Source organism: Dicentrarchus labrax, unplaced genomic scaffold (assembly GCF_905237075.1).
Source record: "Dicentrarchus labrax unplaced genomic scaffold, dlabrax2021, whole genome shotgun sequence".
NCBI lineage: Eukaryota > Metazoa > Chordata > Actinopteri > Moronidae > Dicentrarchus > Dicentrarchus labrax.
In genome coordinates this window covers 986337-1009579 of record NW_026136713.1, presented here as the reverse complement: position 1 = coordinate 1009579, position 23243 = coordinate 986337, and the positions used below count along the sequence as shown (strand labels likewise).

Sequence of the window (23243 nt, the reverse complement as noted above, 5' to 3'; positions counted from 1 at the left end):
ATTGTGGACCAGGAAGGACCAGATAGAGAGATTATTGAAGGAAGATGGAGGCAAGACCCTGCCCTACAACAAGCCCCCCTGCCACAAACCACCAATGCAGCAGCAAGGGCCAAACAGATCAGGGATGAACTATGTCGTTATTTCATGTCTGATACTGGTGCAGTGCCTTTTCAATGGGACAAGATATAGGACAGATTGTCCGTGTGTAAAGGAGGATAACTTGTTGTGTATGAGAAGGTTCAATAAAAATCATATCAATCATAATGGCCTACTGTATCATTATCACCACAAAGTCTACACACTAGTCATAGATGTTGGAAACATAATGCATAGTTTTTGGTCAGGGGATAATGGAATGTGCAAAGTTGAATTATAATGTTCTCATAAATCTGCATTTATCAGTATCAGTAGTCAGTATCAGTGGAATGGAACACTGACTGAATTTAACAGAGTCCTATAACAACTTTAGTCCCTCTGAAATTGATAATCTTGTCGATAGTGCTACAGGCTCACTACAATCAACATTAGACTCTATCGCTCCTATAAAAAGGAAATTATTAAAACATAGGAGACTAGCACCTTGGTATAACCACCAAACCCGCCAGTTAAAACAAATAGCTAGGAAATCTGAAAGGAAATGGCGCTCTTCCAAATTATCAGAATATCGCTCAATTTGGCAAGATAATCTTAAAATTTATAGAAAGGCCCTCCGTAATGCCAGAGGAGCCTATTACTCAGCACTAATAGAAGAAAATAAGAATAACCCTAGGTTCCTCTTCAGCACTGTAGCCAGGCTGACAGAGAGTCACAGCTCTATTGAGCCACATATCCCCATAAACTTAAGTAGCAATGACTTCATGAGCTTCTTCTATAATAAAATTATTACTATTAGAGAGAAAATTAATCACCAACTGCCATCAACAATTATCAGTGGCTCTCCAAGTTCAGGGACTTCTGCCAATGTAAACTTAGATATATATTTAGACTGTTTTTCTGCTATCGATCTTCATCAGTTAACTTCAATCATTTCTTCATCGAAGCCATCAACCTGTCTATTAGACCCGATCCCAACTAGGCTGCTTAAAGAACTTGTTCCCTTAATTGGCACTTCTTTACTGGATATGATTAATCTTTCTTTATTATCAGGATATGTACCACAGTCCTTTAAAGTAGCTGTAATTAAACCCCTTCTTAAAAAGCCCACTGTTGACCCAGGGGTTTTAGCCAACTATAGACCGATTTCTAACCTCCCCTTCCTCTCTAAGATTCTGGAGAAAGGAGTCGCCAAAGAGTTGTGTGACTTTCTACATAACAATAGTTTATTTGAGGATTTTCAGTCAGGATTTAGAGTTCATCACAGCACAGAGACAGTTCTGGTTAAAGTTAATAATGACCTTTTGATTGCTTCCGACAATGGACTTGTCTCTGTATTTGTATTATTAGATCTTAGTGCTACATTTGAAACCATTGACCATAATATTCTTTTACAGAGACTTGAGCATCAAATTGGCATTAAAGGAACCGCACTAAGCTGGTTTAAGTCATATTTATCAGATCGCTCGCAGTTTGTACATGTTAACGATGAATCTTCAATAAATACTACAGTTAGTCATGGAGTTCCACAAGGTTCTGTACTTGGACCAATACTATTTACTTTATATATGCTCCCTTTAGGCAACATTATTAGGAATCACTCCATTAACTTTCACTGTTATGCAGATGATACGCAGTTATATCTATCAATCAAGCCCGATGAAATTAATCAATTATCTAAATTACAAACATGTCTTAAGGACATATAATCCTGGATGACAATTTTCTGATGTTAAACAAAAACCTTAGAGACTCACTGTCTAAAGATATAGTTACTCTAGATGGCATTAACTTGGCCTCTAGCACCACTGTCAGGAATCTTGGAGTTATCTTTGATCAGGATTTGTCATTTAACTCCCACATAAAGCAGACCTCTAGGACTGCCTTCTTTCATTTACGTAATATTAGAAAAATTAGACACATCCTATCACAGACAGATGCAGAAAAACTAATCCATGCATTTGTTACTTCAAGGCTGGATTACTGCAACTCTTTATTATCAGGTTGCCCCAATAAGTCCATTAAAACGCTCCAATTAATTCAGAACGCTGCAGCACGAGTACTGACAGGAACTAGAAAAAGAGATCACATCTCTCCTGTACTAGCTTCTCTGCACTGGCTCCCTGTAAAATGTAGAATAGAATTTAAAATCCTCCTCCTCACCTATAAAGCTCTTCATGGTCAGGCCCCTTCATATCTTAAAGAGCTCATAGTACCCTATTACCCCTCTAGAACACTACGTTCTCTGAATGCTGGGCTACTTGTGGTTCCTATAGTCTCTAAAAGTAGAACAGGAGCCAGAGCCTTCAGTTACCAAGCTCCTCTCCTGTGGAACCAGCTTCCAGTTGTGGTTCGGGAGGCAGACACCCTCACCACATTCAAGAGTAGGCTTAAGACATTCCTCTTTGATAAAGCTTATAGTTAGGGCTGGATCAGGTGAGTCCTGAACCATCCCTTAGTTATGTTGCTATAGGCCTAGACTATCAAGGGATTTCCCATGGTGCACTGAGCTCCTCCCTTCCTCTTTCTTTCTGCACTCATTCATGTTCCATTAATGCATGTTACTAACTTCACTTCTTCCCCGGAGTTCTTGTGCTTTCTCGTCTCTCAGGTTCTTGTCGATCCTGGTGGAGCCTCCTGCCATGGTCCTGCTAGATTGCCATTGCCAATACTGTTGTTGCTGTGCACCTGTCTGTCTGTCTGTCTCTCACTCTCTCTCTCTCTCTCTCTCTCTCTCTCTCTCTCTCTCTCACCCCAACTGGTCGAGACAGAGGACCACCCACCTAGAGCCGAAGGGTCTGTCATAGGTTTCTGGCAGTTTTTCCTTGCCCTTGTCGCCAAGGTCTTGCTCATGGTGGTACTGTTGGGTCTCTGTAATTAATGTTTTAAAGAGTTCGGTCTAGACCTGCTCTATTTGAAAAGTGTCCTGAGATAACTTCTGTTATGAATTGACTGGCCTTCATTCAGATGCAATTTGAGCAGTTCATGGCCTGTTATAGAAGACAATAATAGTGTGAAGTACCTTGGCATAGTGTAGACTATGTTGAAATGGGTTGAAGGTGACTCACATTACATTGAGAGTAGCAAGACATTGTTGCAGAATAAGGTGTTAATGGGGAAGGAGATCATGGAATGTGTTCACAAGTTCCCCGTAATGTAATGTTAATGTGGTTTCTTTATGAAAGATTACATATGAATGGAGGACCAGACGACCATGCCCAGACCATCAGTGTTCATGTTACAGTGGATTGTGTTTAAACTCACAAGTTCCACATCATTTGTATTAATATTGTCATCATCATAAGGACTGTGGAAAAAATACAGGGACATTCGCTTTTCCAAAGATATGCTTTTATTTTCAGAAGTGCAATGTATACAAGTATGAAATGTATGACACATAAAAGGGAAAAGCACAAATATAAATATTGTATTAAATAGTGTAATTTGTGTGTGTGTCCAGGTTGTGCTCCTCAAAGAAATTAAAGATTACATTCTGAACCCTGTTCTCCAATCGAGGCAGGAGATGTGGTGGCACCATTCTAAATTTGTGTTTGATGCCTTGGCAGGCCACGGCAATAAAGTCAGGTTTGCTGGCCTCTGCAGACATTCTGTGAAGCACTGTCTGTATTGTGCACATCAGTCCCATAGACGTGTCTGCCAGCTCATCCTTGCTTGACTTCCTGCTGCGCTTTGCACGAGGCATTTGCGGGCTTCCAGGTGACGTGCTGGTTGACTCAAAGCCTCAGTCAAAAACAGTGGATTCAGGAATCGGCAGGTGAAAAGGCGTCTCATCCAGGCTGTTGTCCGAGGCATCAGTGGCATCAGTGGCAACAGTGGCGCCTGAACTGGTGTCAGTAGTGGCTGGTGGTTCCTAAAAAATCACAAGAGTGGATTTAATATCATGGAGTCAATGCATTCACAAGAAAAGCAGCACATTTTGTCAGTTAGTGACAGTGAACATTACATGGGCTTCATTCAGAGGCCAAAAGAGTACTATTTTTTTGGAGAGTGAAAGTTCATACCGTGTGGGTGAGGTTAGATACACTTTCTTTCCTCTTTGCATGTGACTCCAGAAACTGCAACCTCCGCAATATGTACTGGTGTCTTGGTGTCTTCTCTGTCGCAGAACTTCCAGAAGGAGAGAGCTTCCGATAGCGGGTGAACTCTGTTCGCAGGGACTCCCACTTCTTATTTGTCCCTTTCACTGAAAAGTTTACAGAGTAGAGTTGTATTTAGTGACAGCATACCAACCTACACAACAACACAAACACTCAGGTAAGGCCTGCAGATCACGTATACACAATTCCTGCTAGTGAATTCGATGGCCAAAGAGGCAGGCTAATGTCCTCACACATCACAGGCTATTTCGATTAATAAAAGAAAGGCAATGCTTCGACCCTGCGGTCTCTTTACTGTCTTTCATGCATTCTGCCCTTTGTCCTACACATTGGTGGGATGTACACAGAGTTAGATAGAAGAGAAAATCTTACCTGATATATTTATCTTCTCCGTTATTTGACGCCAGCAGTCTGTCTTCACTACTTGGTTAGAATAGTTCTTTTCAGCTATGTTGTACAGCGGCGGCATCTCCTCGACCATGCTGATCAGCTCCTCTTCCAGTGCCACAGAGTCATGATCAAAAAAATCCAAAACAGAACTCCAATACAATCCAAAACGATGCGATGATTAGAAGTGCCATCACTGTTTATCTAGTATGTTTACCATCATCACTCCCGGTTTTCTCGTGCACTCACTGATTCGCTATTCAAGGGCTAGCACTCCACCAATCAGATTGGTCATTGAGGCCGATGGCCAAAATAAACGCCGACTCTAACTGACGACGGCACGGGACACACCGAACCGACTCGAGTCACCGACCTCGCCTGACTGTCTGATGACGGCCGACGGTCGATAATCGGGTTGGTGTGTCCGGGCCTGGGAAGCTACACTGGGTCGGCCCGCACTGACTACTGGGGGCTGGCTAGCTATTGCAGCTAAAGATTTCTCTGTGGTGCGGTGCCGTGCCGTGCTTCTCATTCACTGAGCCTCACCTCCAGTGCAGTAAATAAACTACACTTAATACAGGTACCATTATTACTAAAGGAGGCAGAGGAGTAACTAAACATCTGACACACTGAGCAGGACAGAGGAGAGGTAGAAGCCATCGTAAAGGCCAGGACACACCAACCTGACGGCCGACCGTCGGCAGAAAAGCAGTCGGACTGATCAGTCGGCTTCCGTCTCCCCGAGTCGGTCAAAAAAGTGCCTCCGAACACACCAAACCGACGCCGACTGGAGTGTACGTTCTGCGCGTGCGCAAAGCGTAATACTACCCATAACAGCAGGCGGTGCTCATCTGTGTTCTCGCCCCAAAAAAATGAAATCGGATCACTCTAGACCTAGTAAACACAGACCACGCTGTCGTCAGTCATTGTTTTCATCAGAGAGTGTTGATAGTAGTCAAATGGTAAATGATGTCCACTTAATGAGCTTGTTCCTTGCTTAGTGATTGAAAGGCTTACATACAACAGTCATATCTTGCATAAAATTCATTCATTTTAGGACTCAAGACCAGATAACCTAACTTCTTAAACTGGACATGCAGACATATGTGTATATGTATAGTAATTTTATTGTAAACGATCATTATTATTATAAGCTACACCAATAGCTCTGAGTTCTAAATGATGTAACAAACTAATTTTTATAGACATTTTAGTCAATAATATATATATATAGATATATATATTGAGAGGAGATAGAATTTTACAGAACCCATTTTATTCTGAATGCCAGGTGTATGCTAGCAACTGTGAGCTGAGGTTATTGGTCCTTTGGTTTGATGCCATTTTTTTCTCTGAACCACATAACCAATAGTAGTATTGTTATTTGGGCTTAAGGTCTTATGGCACTAGTCCTGTCAAATATAATTTAAAAAAAATTTAAAAAATGCCCAAACTTGTTGTGATATATAAAAAGAAAAGGAATAGTGTTGTAAATATAAATATACAGAAATACTGCTGTAAAATTGTATGTATATGGATGGAGCTTCTGTTCTAAGTCTTAATAACAGTTCTTGTTTTCACTGCTTGTTTTCAGTGTCATTACATATATTATGTACACATTTACCAAGACAACCGGGAACAACTCGTGCAACCTTGAATGCACTGTTGTGTCGCTCAAACTGATGAATAATTAACAGAGAAACAGCTCTTGGATCCTGACACGACTGACCCTTCAGCTGGTTATATAATAGCTGTAGAACATTCATTTGGCCTCAGCTGACTCCAGATCAGATCAAAAAGAACACTAAAGAGTGTGTGAGACAGGTTAATTAATGGAAAATACAATATACTGAAAATGAAGCAGTGTTATCATGCAGGTTGTGACCGCTTCCTTGCAACTTATCAACAGGACAAATTTAGCTTAAAGACTATCACCAGAATGAATATATACAAATAGTCTGCTTGGAACAATAATATGTGTCTGTGTTAATTAATGTTATGCTTTGGTGTTAATAGTTTCCGTAAAATGAAATGAAGGATTGAATTGTGGAGAATCTAACTGATCTAACGACATGCAGCACCCATATTGACAGAGGTTTTAACATTTATATTTGTGTAGGTGATCTAAGAAGCTTAATAATTGATTGAGTGGGCAACCTGGTTGGTTTGAAGAGGTTTTATACATCGAGATAATTTCTATCAAATCCAGACCAGGCCTCTATTGGAGACCTGCCTTAATTTGTCAAAACGTGTAGCCACACCAGGCTAGTACAGGGGACCTGCACGGGCCTGGGATGGACTATACAAATGAAGTGTGATTAATTGCAAGCTGTTAAATGTCAGATGATCTCTTCCTCTCTTCATCCATCTCCTCTGGTCCAACACAGGGCCAGAATAGGGCCAGCTATGGTCATCGGGTTGGCTGAGATATAGCTATGTCATGGGCCATATCTGTCTACCAAATCTGGATCATAATTCATTGCTGTATTTGGGCCGAGTGTATGAGCCAGACGAATTTTGCTATGTGCATTATAATGTCACAAATCATGCTTGGTAGGCCCCGCCCCTTAAAATCAGATGTTCAATGAGCACAGAGAAACTTTCCACTTTCAGCAGAAGAATGTGAAAACATCCTTCTAGAGTCAAACTCTGCACAGACAGCATTCAAACAGCACACTGTAGGGACAAGAAGAAACACTGATGTCTGACTGGTAATGGCTAATGTAGCTTTGGTATTCAAACACTGCTTCTATACACTCCCACTATAATTTAAAATTCGCTTTTGAAAAATATCATTTCTATTTGTATTATTATAATAAAACAAAATAACACCTCATTGGCAGTCACAAATCAAATAAAAGATTTTGAATGTAAGAGAAAGAAAAGATGATGAAATAATCCTGCTCTCCTTAATCCTGCTTGTTCTTCGTTGTTGGCTGATCTAGGACAGGCTGTTCTTATGTACTCACCTGACTAGTTTTCAGAAAGTGAGAAGAACCTTATACAAGATCAAACCGCACCTGAAATATGCGTGGAGGGACGTGTTGGTGACGTTAGACCGTGCAACTTTGCGTCATTCCTGTCCAATAAGCGCACTGAACGCTGATTGGCTTGTTTAGGGAAAGTCAACGCCCTCTTCTCGCTGGTTTCCGTCTCTTTGACACAGGAGTCTACGGGGCTTGAACCATTGATGACATGAGGGGGGGTCAGTATATGTAGCTTTTTAGCATCTGGGTTTTTATCCGTTTGGGAGGGAAAATAAAACAGTCTGATACAGTTTCAACGGCGTGTACTCACTACTTAGTGTATAGTCAGTTTTAACGTATTTTGGCGCTCTCGGTAAAGTATTACGGACGAACCCATCACTGGCCAAACCCTCAGCAGCCGGTGTTCCGTGACTCACTGGAAAAATGATGTAACTTTAGCCGGCTTTCTCTTACCTTCAAAAATACAAAGAGAAGAGGAAGTTTGTGCTGTCAGAACGCTGTTGGGGGAACATTCTCAAGCTTTTGGTCGAACAAATGTCTCGGTTTCGTTAGTGTCGGTGAAAAGACAGCGGCACACTGCCAGTAACTTAGTAGGTTTAGTAGGACGTTAAACTCAGTACGGTAAAGTACAGGACAGTAAAGAATGAATCCGGCTCGTCGCTGTTCGGCTTTCGTCAGCCAGCTGTGTGTGTCCTCGCTGGGGGGACCGACAGCCAGGAGACCGTTTTCACCGGGAACAGTCTCAGCCCCGGCGGGAACACGGTACTGTAACCCCGGTGTCGGAGGAGGGCTAACGAAAGGGACCTGGCCCCAGCGGAGTCCGAACGGAGCATCCAGCACTCGGGCAGCACCAGGTACTGTACACCTGAGTATTCCAGCCAGCGTTCACCAGCAGGGAATGTCAGTCGGTTGGCCTTTCCACCAAACGCCTACTCTTCAGCATCTGACGTGTCCTCCTCCGTCACTCAAAATGTGGTTTCTGAGTAGTCAGCCTACAATTCGTCACACACTTAACATAAGTTACTCGTACTTTACAGGGGTTTACCATACTATGGCACTAATGATTCATAAGGTTTATGTTGTGTGTGTACATACAGTATTCTGACAGTGCTAGCTTTATGCATCCCACCTCTGATGTTATCTGATCAGACTAGATAAGATATTCACTTGTTACTGCAGCTTAAATAATGACAGATAAGATAGAAGATAGAATACAAGAGATAGAGATAGAAATAAGAGTTGTATACACACTATATATACCATTTTATATATACAGTCAGATATGCTTGATGGAATATTGCAGACATTATTCAACATTACACACATGATGGTGTGTAGCATCATACTCTATATATATTGCAAATATCTTGTTTTTTCTGATCAACAGTACAAAATAGTGGTTGACCAACATGTGTTTTCAATGGTAGATGCTGATATTTAGAGAGCAGGGTTGAAAAATGTTTCATAATTCCATGTTTCAGTGCACATTATAATCTAATATACATGTAATCTTACCCAGTAACATGATATCTTAGATGTCATTTTTCTTGATTAAATAGAAAAATACTTTGGTTTATGTTGTGGATTTCAGAATGAAGGGAGAGCCGGGTACAGTGTGTAAGAAGCAACGTCATTCAACTGTACTATTCTATACACTATAATAAAATATAACTCTAACCAGTAATGTTTCAGATTAGATTTGATGTAGAAACATGTTAGCATTTTTAAAAAAAACATGGTGACTGAGGAAATTTGGGCTTACTTTTACAGCAGGATGCAGATGTTTCTACAGACATTTTTTGTGTATCTGCCTTGTGAGTGCAGGCATCGACCAATGCCGATTATCTAAAAATACCAGGTAATCAACCTGATTAATTGTACAACAGATTAATCAATCGATCACTAGTACAAAACCCAAAGATATTCAATATACTGTTATAAAAAGCGGAGTAAAACAGCAAATCCTCATGTTTGACTGCCTAGAACCAGCCAGTGTTGGAATTTTGTCTTGGGAAATCACTTCTAGAGCTGTAACCAACTGTAGTCATTTAGTTAATAAAATGTATCAATTTCCTACAGTTCAAGATGACATTTTCATGTATGTGTCCAACATAATTCTGACATTCAGTTTACTATAATGTAGGCAAAGAAAAGCATAGAGTATTGACATATGAGATGCTGCAGAATTTGGGGCATGTTTGCCTTAGAAATGATTAAAACCATCATTCAGTTATCGAAATGAATCAATCTTCTGTTGATGGACCTTTTGAATAACAGTTTCATCTCTAAGTCAGTTTACAAATACATATGAACAGAACAAATCCTCCCATTAAAGCTAAACCCTGGAAGCAGCAACTGTTTGGTGTTTTGTGCTAGATGGTACTTTAAAAAATCGTTGATGTGGTTGACTAATTGATTCAGCACTAGTTTGGAATGCCTCTTACTGACTATTGACTGTGACAGACTTCATCATGGGTAGATGACGTTTTGATCACTGAAGTGTAGATGTTGAAACTCTTCATTTTTCGGAGTACTTTAAGGTCTGTGTTGGTTAATAATGAGCTAGTGTACACTATGCATACTTGTCTTTGGAGATTTGAGAAGAAAAGAACTGTGAAAATGAAATCTGTCAACCAATCAGTGTGTCTTTGGAGTTTCTATAGGTCTTCATTCCTTTAGCCATGGTAGCTAACACTGCCCCCACTAAGCAACCAGTTCTATTTATTCCCGCTCTAAAACTGTGGTACAGGATGTTCTCTATGTTCTCACTTGTGGCTCTTAAGTAGGTACCTCTGTCCAGTAATCTGTCTCTGTTTCCTTTCTGCCACTGCAAACCATGACATTGCACTTATCTCACTGCATCTAGGGCTCCATCTAACTAGCTGACAGATCAGCTGATAGGACTGTGTGATAGAACAAGAGCTCAATCCGCTGCTGAGATGTTAATGCACAGGATTTTCATGGTCAGATAGAAAGAGAGGCTGCAGCTTTATTTGCATTAGCATCTGACGTTACAAAGGCATACGATGGAGAGAATTGTCTACAACAGCACTATAAAGAAATGTTTATGTCTTATAGGGACAGTGGATTGAAGTTGCAGTCAAACAATGACAAGTTAAACAGATTCAATAGACATTATATTTTGGGTTTGGGTTTGATATAGCGCAATTTGCTAAAAAAGTCATATTGCAGTTATTTTGATAGATATTGAGATTGCGATACGATTCAGTATAAGTGGGAATGGCCATTTTTGCATCGCAATTTTCATTTTCACTGAAAAAAACTTGTAATCATGATGACATGACATTTGTTGGGGTCTGTACCAAACATGTTTGCTTACATTTGACCAGTGAAGGCACCGATATCAGTATCTGGTCCAACTCTGAGCTTATGCACGTGTAATTGTAATCATAAAAGTACTCCAATACTGCTTCACAGCAGCGGCATGTTGCGTAACTTGTTAGTCTCATTAGTTCAGCAGGTAGGTGGAGAAGAAGCAATGTCAGCAGTTTGGAGATATTTTAAGCAAATACTTTAACTTACTTACCTTCTTTAGAAAAGTGGTATTGGTGCATCCATAGATAAAACTCAAATCTGTTCACTTTAGATTAGGGCTGCATCTAATAATTATAATAATCTGTCCATCATTTTCTCGATTAATCCATTAGTTGTTTGGTCCATAAAATGTTGATCAGAGTTTACCAAAGCCTAAGGTGATGTCCTCAACTGTCTTGTTTTAACTAAATATATTCAGTTTACTGTCATGGAGAACTGAAGAAACCATAAAATGTGACCGTTCGCATTACCCAAGCAAGCTTAGCTATTCATTTAGCTACTCATTTCAATGTTTCATACGTAAGATTGTTAGGAACTTTAATGTTACATTCTTGGTTAGTGATGTTACGTGAGAAATTAATAGTATGTTTGCTTGGGTAATGTTAACTGACACAGCTAGCTAGCTAGCCAGCTAGCATAACCTTGGTAACGATAGCTGACACACTGACGTGGGTCTATGGTGGCTTTTTTAGTCCATGGGAAAGAAAACGGGTTCTTAGAAGGTTCTCAGCCAGTCAGGACCCAGCATTTGGGTTGAGTAGTTCTAACCCGGTTAAAGGTTTGTCGACTTTAGGTGTTGTCACAAGTAGACAGGTCAGGTTTCTAGTTTAATACCTGTGGTCAGGTCACACACTAACACCCAGATGCATGTGGTCTGAGTCAGCAGCAAAATGGTGCTTTAAATTAAACTTAAACAGTTTCTGTGCTTGAGGCCTTCTTACTGTAGTCTAACTCCATGGACTGTTATATACAGTAACCATCCAGTAAAGAAGACATGGGTCAAGAGACAATCAGGCCCCTATTAGCTTCCATTCAATAGTTAAATCTTGCAGCACAGAAATAAATCCTAAAACTGATCTGATGACTGTGTTTAAGGTCTGATCATAAGATTGAGGGTGTTACATTTGTTACATGCAGATGTTATTGACACTGGCTTAATCAGATTTGGAGAACAGTTCATCTTGGTAAGTGGCCAAAATTGTCAACATTAAAGATTTTAGTGATGGTTCTCGAAGGTTTGAGCTCAAACAAAGGGTGCCAGTATCACGCTTTAAAAGCTCCTCTAAGTGTCCGTCTGTGACTGACTCTCAGTGGAATTCAGTAGCTCCACAGGCAGCTCAGTGTCTGATTAACGTCACATACAGAACAAGACAATCCCTCATTCAGTTTTCAACCTCTATCACTTAATCCAATACACCACTCTGGCAATTCAGTTAATTGGCACGTGGTTGCCACAGCGGAGGAGACGATGGCCTGGAATTTGATCTCTCTGTGTAACCAGCACTACTCAGCTTATTACTCAATAACAGCTTCACTGGACCTGGACCTGGACCTCTACCACCGTGTGCTCTTTTCTCTACACCAGAGAAAACACCAGGGCAGTAATGGTGCTGCCTGGTTTGTAGGTTTCCTGCTAAATAAATACATTCCATTCTAATCCATTTGATCTTGGGTTAGACAAGTATCCCAGCATGCATTTAGCATTAACCAGCAACCCTGTGAACTCCTAGCATTGTCCTAAAAGAGCTTATTGCTCAGTCAGTTTTACCTGAATAAAAAATGGTTGTTGATGACTCATAGCTGTTTTTAGATATTTTAGGCGAGAAATTAATTGTTGAGATGTCAAATATGACGTTGATTAGTTCAAATAATTGCTACTTGAAAATTTGCTCTGATATTTCAGAAAGGTGAGGACCCACACTAGTGCAACAAAACCAGCGTCAGCCTCTATGGTCAGCTTGGGAGAACAGTCTGATGTTTGTGAGGCACTGATGTCTCTGTAGTGTAGTGTGTAAACATATGATATAATTGCTTCTGAAAGATCAACTTTGCCCTCAAGGATTATTCCGTTGGGTAGTTATCAACTGTTAAATTAATCGCCATTAATTTCATAAGCAGTTTAGTTACCCAAACAGGAGAAATAGTGTATTTTTTGGGGGAACTATTTTCAGCAGCAGTTTAATCCACATTTGGTGTTCTAGTGAGTATTTGGAGCGGCAGCATAGTGTGTGTGTTCATGGTAATAAAGAACCATGTCACCCAGTGCAACAGTGTGGATCCTGAGGGAGGGATTTGTCTGCTTTGCATTACAGTTGTTTTGGTATAGTGTCCCCATGCCACTCTGGGGTAGGCTACTAGCCTAAAAGGGGGCCACAGGTCACGAGGTGACAGCCTGCGAAGCTACCCAAGCGGTAAGGCTATGGTCACACTGCAGGTCTTAATGCTCAATTCAATTTTTAGCTGAGACCCGTTTTTTTGCGTGGTTGTTCACATTATAAGTGACCCGCATGTGTAGAAGAAGACGTGATGCCACGCTGTGTTTACGTACATAAATATGGGTGCTACACATGTCAGTGTGTGTGTGTGTGTGTGTGTGTGTGTGTGTGTGTGTGTGTGTGTGTGTGTGTGTGTGTGTGTGTGTGTGTGTGTGTGTGTGTGTGTGTGTGTGTGTGTGTGTGTCAATTTTGAAGTATTTGTGCAATCGAAGCCGACAAAATTATGATGATTATGATATTGCCGCATCCTGCCTCCTGAATTGTGAAAATTCGGAAGAAATGCGACATAACCGTTCAGACTGAGGTCGCTTTTAAATATGTATCCGATTTAGGACCACATATGGAAGTGGCCTGGATCGGATTTGAAAAAATCTAATTTGTGCTGTTCAGAGTGTTTTAAAAAATCTCATCTGGGTCACATATGGGCAAAAAAGTCAACTTAGTCAACCCCTCTGTGTCTGCTGCACAGAGCAGACGGACTCATGAGGATGGACAAAAGGTTCATAAAAGATTCTCAAGTTGAACCGAGGCTTTTATCTTAACTGATAGGGTAGCTCAAGGTAAACAAGAGGCAGGGGGGGAAGGGGGGGACCGGAACCCCTGGACGCTGCAGCAAGGACTCAGCCTTTGTACATGGGGTGCCAGCTCTACCAGTTGAGCTACCAGTGCGCCCCCAGAATTGTCTTTCAAGTGTTCCGACTGGTAGGTACTGTTTGGACACTCTGGGTCTCTTCCCTGGTGCTGTAATACTGCAGGACACGTTCACTGTAGAATGAACACAAAGTGAATGGGAATTCTTTGCCTGCCTGACAGCTCATTGTTGATTGTCATTCCAGTTTACTGAGTTCTCATTCTCTGTGTGTGAGTGTGAGTGTGTGTGAGAGAGAGAGAGAGAGAGAGAGAGAGAGAGAATTCTTGAATGGGCCAGTCAGTGACTGAGTCACATCCTTCATGTGGCTCCCACAGCAGCAGTCACTGGGGCCGTCTCATGAGAGTCACACCATCCTTCCGCACACATCCAGCAGACTCTGCTCCCGCTCAGTCCGCCTATGCAGACAGAGTGAAGGAGGTAGAGCGAGGGATGACTGAGAGGACCACAGGCAGAAGAAAAGGATAACCCGTGGACAGAGTTGTGTATGTGTGTGTGTTTCCTTCATCCATTTCATTCCATGTAAGTATCTACTGGTGTTGTTTGTTAAATGTGGTCCAGCCAGTGTCATTCCCCTCTGATAGTACAGTACGGAGGCAGTTTGATCAGCATCCAGACTTTGGGATCCACATATCTACGTACTAATGATGAAGTTGAAGGAAGAGGACAATGATTAGTTAAGTCATTATTAAGTAAGATGGAATAATTCCATTATTTGCAACAGCAAAAATGATCCTGCCTATAACAAGGAGACGGTGCCTATGAATGTTGACTTTTTGATGCAGTGTCAGAGTGGAGCTCATACAATGGTGCGCTCACTGTGAGGCCACAGTTAGTGCTGTTTTGCACTGTGTTGTGTTGAGAGGCTTCTAGTCGACAGTGGCTGTAGGGACGACAGTGTCGGTTGGCTGGTTGAGATTTGAAATATCTGACTAATAACACATTGAATGTATTGGCATTACATGTTGTGCAGACTTTGGTGACTCCCTGACTTTTTATTGACACACCGTCGTTAGGTTAAAATATCAGTTTGTCCAACTCTACAAGCCTCAGCTGTACTTTGTGTTTAGTGCTAATTGGTAATGTTAGCCTGCTAAACTAAGATGGCGACCCTGGATATTTGCCACCCCTCACGATTTTTCTGGGGAACTCCCATTTTTTCATTGCCCTCTCCAAGTTTCTTGTGGTCACAATTCTCCCAAGTGATGACAAATGTTGACTTTGTTTTTCCTTTTTGTTATCACAACCTGTTTCTGGCACTGTAGGGTGTTCTGTTAGGACCCTGACAATACAGCTGCACCAAATGTCGTTACTTGGCATGCATGTGACACGAAAGAGATGTCATGCCTCGTCCTCCTCAGTGAGTGAGAGATGGAGAGAGAAATGGAGAGTACTAAGAGAAAGAACTTCCACACAGATAGTAAGTACTACAGTGGATGTATTAGTTATCAATACCTTTTTCAACGTAACCTCATACTATAATAGATAATCGTTGATGATGAGAGGTAATGTTCCAATGCCGGCTGTATCAGTGCCAAGGTAGCGCTTCATTGAATTTATTTTATTGGAAATCGTATTTTTCAAAAATCTGATATTCGGAAAAATGCTAAATATTGGCCAGGCCGACAATCATTCTGTTCCTAGTTCTTCCACTGCCTGGCCTACAGAGTAGACTATACACCCTGTTATTCACTTAAAGGTACTGTCATATAGAGTGGGTCAGCCACCAACCATAGGGTTGGCCATTCAATCTCCAGCTCCATTGAAGTGTGAGGGTGTGTGTGAGTGAGAGGCAAAATTGTGTAGTACTTCATTATTTAAGGTAGAAAAGCACCATATAAATACATTCCATACAATACCATCCTTCATTGGGGGAAATCAGGGAATATTTGGTCCCACAGATTAAACAGTTTCACAAAGTTTTTCTCTCTGTGGGGAAGCGGTGCACACTGACCCAAGATCAGGTCAGTGAATTAACCAGGTGTTGAAAAGAATGTAAATGTGCCACTGACAAACTGAGACAACTTACACTCTCTCTCTCTCTTCCTTCCTCTATCCTCAGTTAACCAGAGAACACATGGCCTGTCTGTGTGTGTGTGTGTGTGTGTGTGTGTGTGTGTGTGTGTGTGTGTGTGTGTGTGTGTGTGTGTGTGTGTGTGTGTGTGTGTGTGTGTGTGTGTGTGTGTGTGTGTGTGTGTGTGTGTGTGTGTGTGTGTGTGTGTGTGTGTGTGTGTGTGTGTGTACCCTGCCATCCCCACCTGTTGAACAACATGCACATTCTTTTCAAAACCCACTCACTCACTTAATAAGTTAGACAACATCCTTATCCACACATACACACATACACACCTACCCACCCCTGCGGCCCTGGCTATCTTTCTTTCCCCTTTCTTCTTCATCTTCCTTTTACCTCCTAAAGATGTTTAATGACAAAGGAAGGAAGAAAGGAAGGAAGAAAGAAAGAAAGAAAGAAAGAAAGAAAGAAAGAAAGGAAGAAAGAAAGAAAGAAAGAAAGAAAGAAAAGAAATAATGATGAGAGATGCTGACTGTGAAGAACATGTTCATCCTTCTAACGACTGACAATAAAGGAAGCTTATTGGTCCTCCAGTCTCTCCCTCTCTCCCGCCTCTCTCTCTCTGTCTGAGACAGGCTTACTGTGTCTCCCAGCTCTAGAGGTCATTCTGTCACCCAGTGAGTGAGCAAGGGGGAGGGAGGGGTGGGAAGTGATGATTCAGACAGAGAGAGGAAGACAGACACACCGAGGACGAGACAGATAAAGGATGAGTCACAGCATAGACAGACAGACAGAGAGAGAGATTCAGCTATGTAAAGGAAGAAGATAAAAGGGAAGAGGGCCGGAGTGAGTGACACAGACACAGAGGAGGATCTTCTGGTCTTCAGGAGCAGGGAGAAGAGGGAGGAGAGCATTTGACCAGACATGGAGGCCATTGGTAAGACACACAGTTCCATACAGTGACTGGAGCAGTAGAACAGCAGTAAGGAGGTAAAAGGGGAGGGCTCTACTGTCTAACATGGTTCTGCTGTTTTAGCACAGCTGTCAGAGGGAAACTGGGTTAATGCAAAGAAAGATAGCAAGGATCCAGCAGCAGAAAAATGTATTCATTTTAGAAGATGAAAAAAGATGAATTTGGACATTTTTTCTTAAAATGACTCAAAACTATTAATTGATTATCAAAATAGTTGGTGGTTAATTTAATAGTTCCCGACTAATTCAATGAATCATTGCAGCTCTACCTTCAGTTTCTCTGGAATTATTAGGCAATAGTGGTTAGGCCATTTTTTTACTATTCAACTACAGCCAATGTCTTCCTCTCGTCTCCAATTACAGATCATGTGAATGGTTATTACATTTGAATTTTGGCAAGTCTGAGGGGTTTTCCAAGGCTGTGTATGCAGAAAACTCATCAAATGACTGAATGTCATTCACCTCAGCCATTAAACTGTACCCGTTTGTTTAATTCCCATGGCTTTTCAAAGGAGTTTAATCAAATTCATTCAGAGGACAGATAAATGTTTAGTAGTCTTATATAAGTTACAGTATAATGAAGATTATATTGCCCTGTCTTCTTCTCTGTCTCTACATCTGTATCTATAACACTTATCTACTACTACAGCCAGTCTGCTGGAGCTATCTCTCCTCTCATCTGACTGAGCAGTCACATACAGCTGTCTCTGTACAATCTTTGACTTCTGACAGATTAAAGACTGAGCCACCAACTCAACCCTTGACTAAAGCCATTCTACTTTGTTGTAGACCCATATATGGGGCTGATAATAGTCTCTTTAAAATGAGACAGATGTGAAGTCAGTGTCCTTTCCTACCTCTGCATGTTCTGGACTGTTGGACTGTTTGTTGTCTCACTGTCAGCTCTTCAGTGAGTGGTCTGAACAAATGTTTAGTCAGTATGTTCTTAAACTTGTAAAGCAACAAAAATAGCCTCCAAACCGTTGTCCTGTCTACAGAACCGACTGCTGGCATGTCTGTATTTATGTTTATGTTTTCACACAACCCATCTTCCTGTCTGGTAGTCTTTGTGTGATAAAACCATGCCACCTTCCACTGACTGGCTTCATCTGGCTACAGATCCAAAACCATGTCACAAGTAGGCCTTTTCCACCAATAGGGAACCATTTTGGACCATTTTGTCCGAAAACTAGATTGGTTCGGAACCCAGAGAGTTGGTTCACAGCTAGAACTGAAAAATAACAGGAATGGAACTGGTTCAAGAACCAGAGCTAAATTGGTGGAAGACCACTGTGTGAAAGATTTGGTAAATGGTCTTTCTAGTCTTCCGACCACTCCAAGCACTTTAACACCCTTTCACACACATTCACTCAGTGAAGTCCATTGAACAGAAACTAACTCATTCATACACAGCATCAGGAGCAATTTGTGGTTCAGTATCTTGCTCAAGGATACTTCAACATGTGGCGGGAGGAGCCGGGTATCGAACCGTCAACCTTCCGATTAGAAGAAGACTCGCTCTGCCTCTGAGCCCATAGATATGACACCAGAGATACTCTAGAGGGCTTTCTTGATCAATCCCATTTCCTTTTTCTCTCTCAGTGCCTTATGGGTAGTGTGACATAGCATACAAATGGTACTGAAAACAAGCAAAGTAGGTTTTTCAGAACTCCAAAATCATATAGTCAGGATCCACACTCATGCCTTTCTTTAGAAAAGGGAGCAGAAACTTAAGCCTCAGCACTTCTATAAGAAGAACACAGTGCTGTAAGTTCTTTTGAAAGAACTTATAAAGGAAAGGTTGAATTCATAAGCAATAAAAACACACTTGCTCTGCTGATACTACCTTTCTGGGTCTGGTCCGAGCTTATGGTGGCTAACACATATTCCTCCCATGTTTCCTCTCCATCAGTTTGTCCAATGGGTGGCAGCAGTAGCAGCAGCAGGTTGTTTGGTACATTGGCCCAGCCACTCAACAGGGCCCCCTTGGCCCAACCAGACCCATACCTGGAGGACAACCCTGACCAGGACCTGGCTGAGATCGATCCGGACCAGCTGCTCAGAGAGTGCGAGGAGGCTCTGCAGAGACGTCCGGCCCGGCCACATCGGGATCTGGTCTATCCCACCGGCATTGCGCCCTGCCGCCACAAGCACAACCCCCCCATACGGATTCTGCAGTGGAATATACTTGCACAAGGTAAGACAACTCTGAGTAAACCATACATTTGTGAAGAATCCAGTTTGCTTTGGTTCAGACATGAATTGTAATAACTTTGGTCCATCAGCAGGTCAGAAGTTCAGTTTAAGATTAGATAAGATATTCCTTTACTGATCCCCCTTAGGAGAAATTCAAGATTGACACAGGGCAATGTAGTGCAAAAGAGAGTACAAAAGTGGAGGTACAACAAGATATCACAAATTTAAATATTACAAAATAGAAAATATAAGACTAAATCAAAGTATATACACTATGCATATTCAAGTAAGGAGCTGTTTTTTGAATCTGTTAGTTAATCATTTATGACCAAATACCAGAGCTGTGGATTCATGACTCGGACATTGATGACTTCAAACCTGCCTTTACAAGACTTGGGGACTTCTTTTATGCAGCCAATGGAGCTCCCCCTGCTGGCCATTAGAACCCAGAAGCTCTGTGTTTAAAAACCTGCATTCTATGTAAAGGCCAGCAGGGGGAGCGCCATTAGCTGCAATAAAACATTATGCCATGCAGTCTAATGGAGAGACTTCTCACTCAATGTATGAGCTCAGTAAACAGTTTCCTAATGAGTTTATAGTCTCAGTCTCTAGTTTCAGTCTTCTTCCATACAGCATGATGTTCATTTAGTAACTGATGGTTCCATTTAGAGTAAAACAGACCATAAAGCAGGGTGGTGCTTTAGGGCGGGGCTACCTTCTGATTGACAGGTCATTTCTCTTCTCAAATCATTTCACAAACATATTTTAGTGTACTGTTTATCTGGAATACGAAATCCTGTGTGACCAGGCGAGCCACCATTATTGTGACGAGTTGAAACTGTGCAGCCAATGAGAGCAGCTCAACTCGCAGTACATCACCTCCACTGGCTCCGACAAACTGTCATGGTGATGGCCAAAATGCCAAACTCGAGGTTTCAAAAGATACTCCCAAAACCAGTGGGTGACGATAGGTTCACACTTGGCCCAAGTACAGCCTCACAGAAATGACTCCTTGTTCTGGTTTGGTATAATCATTGATCTCGCTCTTCTTCTTCTTCTTCTTCTTCTTCTTCTTCTTCTTCTTCTTCTTCTTCTTTCCAGCTCTTGGTGAGGGGAAAGACGGCTTTATCCGCTGTCCACTGGATGCTCTCAACTGGCAGGAAAGGAAATACCTGATCCTGGAGGAGATCCTCACCTACCGCCCCGACATTGTGTGTCTACAGGAAGTGGACCATTACTATGACACTTTCCAGCCAATCATGGCCAGCCTGGGTTACCATGGCACCTTCCTGGCCAAACCCTGGTCTCCCTGTCTGGATGTAGAACAGAATAATGGTCCTGATGGCTGCGCTCTGTTTTACCGCCGCTCCCGCTTCTCCCTCCAGGCTACCTCTCACCTGCGGCTGTCGGCCATGATGCTGCCCACCAACCAAGTTGCCATCGTCCAGACGCTGAACTGCCAGGTAACGGGCCGCCGGCTGTGCGTGGCCGTCACCCATCTCAAAGCTCGTAGCGGCTGGGAGAGGTTGCGGAGCGCACAAGGCGCCGACCTGCTGCAAAGTTTACGCAGCATAGCGTCCCGAGCTGGCAGCAGCCAGAGCGAGGCAGCCTCGGCCAGTGTGCCTTTAATAGTGTGTGGGGACTTTAACGCAGAACCCTCGGAGGACGTGTACCGGCGCTTCAGCTCCTCCCCCCTCGGCCTGAACTCTGCTTACAAGCTGCTGAGCTCTGACGGACAGACGGAGCCGGCCTATACCACATGGAAGATCCGCCCCTCTGGAGAGAGCTGCAGCACTCTGGACTACATCTGGTATACCCACGATGCTTTGAGTGTGGAGTGCCTGTTGGACATTCCTACAGAGGAGCAGATCGGCCCAGACCGCCTCCCCTCCTACCACTACCCCTCCGACCATCTATCACTGCTCTGTGACATCACCTTCAGGGAGGAGCCGCACAGATTGAGGCTGATTGCCAGTCACAGCAGCCCTGGACCAATAGGAGGGCTGGGATAGTGGACCGCTAGAAACAATACTGAACCTTTACTGTAAAGCAGAGGAACAGCATCTGCTGCTTTCTGTGCTCATATTGAAGCAGATTCAAGGCGGGACAAGTGAAACCTAATGGGAACGTGAATAATATGAGACAGACACAAAGCCATAAAGCTGGTTCACTTTCTGTAATGTTATTTTAGAGATCATCATAATGGAAAAGAAAAAGAGACATTGTGACATCATCATAATGGAAAAGAAAAAGAGACATTGTGACATCACCTCGCTGGAAAAACAAACAGAGTTTTAAGTTTGGATTTGATTCAGTTGGAGTTCAGCTGAAATGGCAGCTAAGTGCTTCATCTGCCGAAGTTCCTGGAAGCCAACTGTGGTTATTTATTGTTTCCAATGCGCACAGATTATTATCACTTAATGTTCTTAAATTATTCTTTCTACTTTCTGTCAGTGGGTTATACCATAATCAACATCCTTTCCTATTGTGTTTTAAAATAAATGATTTTGCTTTGAAGTAATCCTGGATGGTTCTTCAGTTTGACATTGGTAATCATGACAGTGTTGTTGCTGTGAATACATTAAGCAGGAGGAGATATGTTAATGTTAATATATATAATAAAGTCATTATTTGTACTCTTATTGTTGTCCTGTTTGATTATTGTGTTGTGAATTTGTTTTTGTTTTGGCATGCAAAGGTAATAACATCCACTTAAGAGCACTTCTAAAGCTCACTAACAGGTTTTATATTGCTTGTTTAGTCTGTGCAAACACATTGTGGTTTTAGGGACGGGATAAGCTTACACTGGTATTATAGCAGCCACGTATCAAACTGTTTGCTATGTAGGTTTAATCAATTGAAGATTGATGCTCATGCTCTCATGTACATACACTGTATTGCCAAAAATATGTGGACACTTTCATGTGAGGCAGTTTTTCTGTTTTGGGCCATTTCGTTTAAACGAAGGAAACTCTTCAGTTACAGTAGTTTTATTCATATTCAGTGAAACTCTCACTATATCCTGACAGCAGTACATGAGACAGATAATGTGTGAAACAATCAGGTTCCTCCGGGTCTGACATTAGGAGCACCAGGAGGAGCCACTTATTATCTGTCTCATGTTCTACTGCAATGACACTGAAAATCTCAGCAAATGAGTTATTTTAATAAAAATGACCTACTTTAATTAGAGCTAGGACCGATCTGATCCAATTTCTATATCAGATGATACTGACCTAATTGATCATATGCTATGAGCGGTCTATGTTAAAAAGACGTTATTTATTGGAGGGGGGGGCTCAAAACTGGGAAGGCACGTCAAATAATTCTTAAAAACTGGGGAACAAAAAAACTTTCAACTGTCGTATTTTGCATTTAAGTTTTTCTTTTCAAAATACGGGTTTTACCTTCCGCTGTATGGCAACCGTCTGTAGTCCCCACCGCCAAGAGGTTCCCTCATTAACTTCATTAATCCAATCCATTTGTAAGACCTGTCAAAAATCTGATATTTTAAGGATTACTAAACTTTTGACTTTTTAAGAACCTGCAGACACCCTGCCTTTACAGTTTCACTGTTTTTGAGCCATTCAGAATGTTAGACATTGTGAAATACTTACAAATGATTCCGCAGTAACACTTTCACTTTTTATGGATTCTGGCCCTGTGGTAGCATTGCCATTACCATAGGAATAGCCAATGTTCTCGCTGGTGTTCTTGTTTGTTAATGTATCAACGTATTTAAAGAGATCAGTATTAAAACAGACTGAACCAGCTGAAAACTCCTAGTAGCACATTTTCCTGTTTTTCTATTCAGTTTCTTAAAAACCTGAAGTTAGGAGAAATTGAGCAGTACAGTCATCTCCCAGCCAATAGCTGCCCAGACAGTACACTAGGTCCACATGTGACCGCAGCACAGCGCCTCTCTGACCTGTACACTGTACTTCATGCAATCTCAGCATTTCTTTAAAAAGCAGCAACAACGCTTACTCAGTACTT

General features: G+C 41.9%; 1 protein-coding gene across 4 annotated transcripts; it reads left to right on the top strand.

Moving 5' to 3' along the window:
- The first annotated feature begins 7817 nt into the window (after window positions 1-7817).
- Window positions 7818-21889, top strand: nocta (nocturnin a). 4 transcript variants are annotated; one of them, XM_051421246.1, is made up of 4 exons: window positions 14040-14587; window positions 15331-15485; window positions 18964-19248; window positions 20349-21889. In XM_051421246.1, the coding sequence occupies exons 2-4, from the start codon at window positions 15437-15439 to the stop codon at window positions 21257-21259; spliced, it is 1245 nt and encodes a 414-aa protein (XP_051277206.1). In that variant the 5' UTR covers window positions 14040-14587; window positions 15331-15436; the 3' UTR covers window positions 21260-21889. The 4 variants fall into 4 exon arrangements, with proteins under 4 accessions (XP_051277205.1, XP_051277206.1, XP_051277208.1 ...); XM_051421245.1 differs by lacking the exons at window positions 14040-14587; window positions 15331-15485 and adding an exon at window positions 7818-8439; XM_051421248.1 differs by lacking the exon at window positions 15331-15485 and having other exon boundaries at window positions 14048-14587.
- Window positions 21890-23243: the final 1354 nt, after the last annotated feature.

Bases quoted from the DNA above. Each gene is read 5' to 3' on its own strand.
- nocta (XM_051421245.1), top strand. From the start codon at position 8,229: ATGAATCCGGCTCGTCGCTGTTCGGCTTTCGTCAGCCAGCTGTGTGTG. The intron at 8,440-18,963 runs GTACTGTACACC...CCTCTCCATCAG, and splicing joins CAGCACTCGGGCAGCACCAG to TTTGTCCAATGGGTGGCAGC. The intron at 19,249-20,348 runs GTAAGACAACTC...TCTTCTTTCCAG, and splicing joins GTGGAATATACTTGCACAAG to CTCTTGGTGAGGGGAAAGAC.